We start from the raw sequence: 5,363 nt of genomic DNA, 5'->3' as shown, positions 1-5,363 counted from the left end.
CAACTTGAGAATGAAAATTCATTCTTATAAACATGCGAGGTTTATAAGAATGAAGGTTAAAGGTTTGCAAGCAGATATTGATTGTATTAACAAGCCAAACAGTTTTAAAACTACTGGTGTCAGCATATTGAATCCTGAAAACATCTAAAAGACTGTTGCACTGACATGTGTCAGGAATTTCTAACCTGCAATACAGGTAACCTGCTTTTTAATCTACAGTTAAATTATTAAATATCCTGTGGTTATATGAACCTGTTGTTATTGTAGAGTTTCGGTGTACCAAAATGTGAGATTTAACCCTGGCCAAACAGGTTTTTCTGCTTTCATTATCAAGTCTGCCTCCCCTTGGAGACCCGTCCTTCTTCTACGTCAACAGAGCCCAGAAGGGCGAGGACAAGATTAGTAACTCTACAGCCTACTACTGTTGCAAGCATGATGCATGTTTGAACATTAGCAGGCACTGTGTTTGACTCTGTCAACAGCAAAGGACATGTCTCTTTTGGGGGATTTAGTTTTCTTACCCGTCTCTAGTCCCACCGCTCTTTTGGCGGCTGCTGTTCTCCTGCTCATCCTCTATCTTGTCTCCGGTAACTTTGCTTCCCAGGAACTGGGGAAGGAGCCTCCAGGACCTAGGCCTCTTCCCCTGCTTGGCAACTTGTTGCAGCTTGATCTCAAGAGACCCTACAGAACCCTCTGTGAGGTGAGTTTAGCACTCTCATCCCAAAGCAAATCCACATTGCAATTTATTTGAATGTCCTTTTATTTGCTATAATAAATATCCTTACACTATCTCTGACATATTCAACCACATTTTTTTCTAGCTTTCAAAGAGATATGGGTCTGTATTTACGGTGTACTTTGGAACCAAAAAAGTGGTGGTGCTGGCAGGATACCAGACAGTCAAAGAGGCTCTGGTCAACTATGCAGAAGAGTTTGGAGACAGAGACATCCCCCCTATATTTTATGAACTGACTCATGGTCATGGTAGGTCTTTCCTTCACAAAATCTTTAATATACAGTATGTTAAGATAAAATAAATAAACAGTTTTAAAAATAAAAGCAAAATTACAAATAACATGTATTTGTCATTTGTTCGATATAACACTGTTTGAATGATCTGCTTCACTGGTTCATTTCTAGTGAATCCCTGATGAGTATAATAATATGACTTGTCCAGATTAATTTTAACTTGCAAGTCGTGTTTTATAGGGATTCTGTTTGCAAATGGAGAAACGTGGAAAGTGATGAGACGTTTTGCCCTCACCACCCTGCGAGACTTTGGGATGGGAAAAAGAGTAGCTGAGGATAAAATCTTGGAGGAATGCGACCATCTAATCAAATTGTTTGAAGAGCATGAAGGTACATAGTTAATATTTATAAGTGATAATACACGACAAGGTGTTCAGATGTACAAAAATAACAGATGATGTAAAGAAGGTTCATCCTAATGCTGAGGGACATTTCCTCCACAAGGTCTGTTATTTTCCAAATCAAGACACCTCTATGTGCATTGTTATGCTCACCACAGAAAATTATAATCATAAATCATCCATTTAAAAAAAAATTTGTAGCCACTGTAATTACTATGTACTATGATTAAAATGTTTGGAGAACATGAAGGTATGGAGTTATTATGTGCAAGTGATTACACGTGACAAGGATATTATTATGCTTGGAAGAAAATGATAAACTGTTTTTTTTTTTGTAACAAGTGTAATTCCTGGTGAGGTTTGTTATTGCACATTTATATTCCGTCAATTTTGTGCCACTGGCGGAGGCAGTTATAATGCCATGCTCCAGCTCTTCTTTCTGGCTGCCATTTTACAGGGAAACCATTTGATACATCATGTCTGTTGAATTACGCAACATCCAATATTATCTCCTCCATCGTGTATGGAAACAGATTTGAATACAATGACCCCCGATTCAAAAACTTGGTGAGAAGAACCAATGAGAACATACGCATTACCGGCTCGGCACCAATCCAGGTAAGCTTCATTAAAACATACACCATAAAGGGGACCTATATCGCGTTTCCATATTTTCTGGCAAATGTGGCCAAAGCTTCAATTAATTGTATTTAAAAGAAATTCCTGTGAGCCAAAACCTCAGATTTCCCCCCTGTTCTAAATGCTCAGGTTTCAATAGTTTTTTTTTCTTTGGCTCTGTATGATGTCATACAAAGCTGTTTTCCATTTATGGTAATTTCCTCCTGGCACAGAATGCCGGCCACGCCCACAAAGGAACGGGCAGCGCTGACCTCCAGCAACCAGGGGTGAGTTCAATCACAAAATGTTTTGCACCGGTTTGCAACATTTTCAGATTGAACGAGCTTCGAGGTATGTTTTCTTCTGTTTGGTGGGCGTGTTGCAGTGTGTTACCCAATAAGCTGCGATAAGTTTGTAAACACAATGGTGTTAAAAAGGCAAGACAATGCAGTGCACTGGCGTACACAAAAGGGTGTTCGAGGCACCACCGTTTCCGTTGAAAATCTGAAGACAGTAGGTTTTTTTTAAACTACTTTTTTGCTGTTTCTTCAATTACACCCAGATAAAACTGAAGTTATTGTGCTCAGCTTGAATTGGTAAGGTTAGGAACCACAAACAAAGCCAGAAATCTTGGTGTAGTCGTGGTGCATTTATCTTCAGTCATCTTGACTACTGTAACGGTGTCTTTACGGGGCTCCCTAAAAAATCCATCAGACAGCTGCAGCTGATTCAGAACGCTGCTGCTCGAGTCCTCACTAAGACCAAAAAAGTGGATCACATCACTCCAGTTTTGAGATCTTTACATTGGCTTCCTGTATGTCAAATAATTTATTTCAAAATCCTGCTGTCGGTTTATAAAGCACTGAATGGTTTAGTATCAAAATAAATTTCTGATCTTCTGCTTTATTATGAACCATCTAGACCTCTGAGGTCGTCTGGGGCAGGTCTGCTCCAGGTCTCCAGAGTCAAAACTAAACATGGAGAAGCAGCGTTCAGTTATTATGCTCCATATATCTCAAACTCCCAGAAAACTGCAGGTCTGCTGAAACTGTCAGTTCTTTCAAATCAAGACTGAAGACTTTTCTTTTTACCACTGCCTTTAATTAGATCAAATGTAAGGCTGTGGATTAATGTTGTGCACTGCACTGTAACTTTCACTATCCGGTTTTACCCTGTTTTACCCTTTTAAAAATTATGTTTCAATGTGGGTTTTTTTTCAATTTCCCTTTGTTGCTTTTATGTTTTATATAGAGCACTTTGAATTGCCTTTTTGCTGAAATGTGCTATACAAATAAACTAGCCTTGCCTTGCCGTTTGGTGTATATTGTCTTTAACAATCTCTGTTGTTTTTACAGCTTTACAACATGTTTCCCAGGCTGGTCGGTTGGATCAAAAACAGGCAGCTGATACTGAAAAATGCTGAGATGACCATCAGAGATGTCAAAGATTTAATCAAGCATCTGAGAGGGACGCTGAACCCTCACATATGCAGAGGGCTTGTGGACTGTTTTCTGATTCTGAAACAGAAAGAAGACGTAAGAAAACATGTTTCTTGTTTTTGTGACAAAAACAAAATAATGTGTCATGTGTCTATATTAATACGTGAATGTTCTTTCTGTTAGGATTCTTGTGTTATGAACACTAACTTCAATGAGAAGAACTTGATATATACAGTGACCAACCTGTTTGCAGCTGGTACTGATACCACAGCAGCTACACTGAGATGGGGTCTGCTGCTTATGGCCAAATATCCACATATACAAGGTAAAGAGAGATGAGGCTTGTTAATATTTTCTCCTAAAAATTATGTGCGTACAAGAAGCCTCTCTTATCATTAAACTAAATCATTAAAGAAAACACTCAAATCAATACAACACACAATAAAGAAATCACCTGGAAGACAGAGATGTGACCCATGACCAGTTCATCATAATTTATAATAATGCAGCGTAATAAGGATACAGACATTTCATAGAGGAGAGGACCATAACACACCGGTCTGTCTGTCTGTCACTGTTAACACAGACTCATACAATACACTACATATAAACCACAGAACTGTAAGTAACATAAGTAAGTAAGTAAAATTTATTTAATATAGCACCTTTCACAGAACAAGTCACAAAGTGCTTTACAAAAAAACAAAAAATAATCTATCAGACAGTCATACGTATATAAGCATCAAACATTATAAAGGCATCAATCAAAATGATCAATGGATTTGTGTATGTTAACAGGCGCATAAATAATCAAAATTAAGACATTTTGTAATTTAAAGAGAACATCACCATTCACAGTTAAAAGTATACAGGGAGACAAAGCCCTGATTAAATAAAAAAGTCTTCAGCTGATTTTTGAATGCTTCGACTGACCTCAGAGCGTAGGTCTGACGGAAGAGTATTCCACATTGTTGGTGCAACCATTTGGAAATCTCTAGTTTTTAGACGTGTACGCTGTACAACTAGTAGGCCTTGGTCTGAAGATCTTAAAGGCCTAGTGGTAATATACGGGTGCAGCATGTCTGAGATGTACCTGGGTGCCTGATCATGCAGGGCTCTGTATGTTAAAACATAAGGCTTTGTGATCAAAGGAAATCATGTCTACACCTCCATAATGAACTCTCTCTCTCTGCTGCAAGTATGCATAAAAATGCGCTAAGGTACAAGCGCACTTGCGACACTCTGATTGGTTTATTGCATGTTAGGCCTACGCCCAAAACACACCCATGACTAATTCACAGTACAACCCTATTGAACTGACTATTTCTTCCACTGTTAAACTAGCACAAGTGGATTCAGACTGCCCTAATGCACCTGCTCCATGTGCTAAAATCATTAAAATTGGACCAAAAGTCTTGTTTAAATTTATGCTGACTGAGAATATTAATGTATTATTTTGTGTGTTCAGACCAGGTCCAGGAGGAGCTGAGCAGGGTGGTAGGAAGCCGTCAGGTCCGGGTAGATGACCGGAAAAATCTGCCGTACACTGATGCTGTTATCCATGAGACACAGAGACTGGCTAACATTGTCCCCGTGGCTCTTCCACACAAAACCAGCTGTGATGTCACCTTCCAGGGCTACTTTATCAAAAAGGTCAGGTACTTACTTCCCCACAAAATATTTTTTTTGCTGAAAACCTAAATATGTTCTTTCATTCTGAGACGTTATATGATAGACATGCTTCCTTCTTTTGTTTACAGGGGACTACTGTGTTTCCTCTACTTACTTCTGTTCTGTATGATGAGAGCGAATGGGAGAGCCCACATACTTTCAACCCTTCCCACTTCCTGGATAAGGAGGGTAAATTTGTCAGGAGAAACGCCTTCATGCCCTTTTCTGCAGGTGCAACCGCTTATTTATTGTTTGGGGATTACAG

At 39.0% G+C, this 5,363-nt stretch overlaps 1 protein-coding gene across 1 annotated transcript in view; it reads left to right on the top strand.

Moving 5' to 3' along the window:
- Positions 1 to 460: 460 nt before the first annotated feature.
- LOC123959277 (cytochrome P450 2K1-like) overlaps positions 461 to 5,363 on the top strand; it is an 11,337-nt gene continuing 6,434 nt past the window's right edge. The window contains exons 1-8 of the mRNA XM_046033232.1: positions 461 to 700; positions 822 to 984; positions 1,210 to 1,359; positions 1,828 to 1,988; positions 3,344 to 3,523; positions 3,611 to 3,752; positions 4,896 to 5,080; positions 5,188 to 5,329. Of these exons, the coding sequence (XP_045889188.1) occupies positions 491 to 700; positions 822 to 984; positions 1,210 to 1,359; positions 1,828 to 1,988; positions 3,344 to 3,523; positions 3,611 to 3,752; positions 4,896 to 5,080; positions 5,188 to 5,329 (1,333 nt within the window). The 5' untranslated portion in view covers positions 461 to 490. The remainder of the gene's footprint in view (positions 701 to 821; positions 985 to 1,209; positions 1,360 to 1,827; positions 1,989 to 3,343; positions 3,524 to 3,610; positions 3,753 to 4,895; positions 5,081 to 5,187; positions 5,330 to 5,363) is intronic.

Source organism: Micropterus dolomieu, linkage group LG20 (genome assembly GCF_021292245.1).
Source record: "Micropterus dolomieu isolate WLL.071019.BEF.003 ecotype Adirondacks linkage group LG20, ASM2129224v1, whole genome shotgun sequence".
Lineage (NCBI taxonomy): Eukaryota > Metazoa > Chordata > Actinopteri > Centrarchiformes > Centrarchidae > Micropterus > Micropterus dolomieu.
This window is presented reverse-complemented; position numbering and strand designations above follow the sequence as displayed.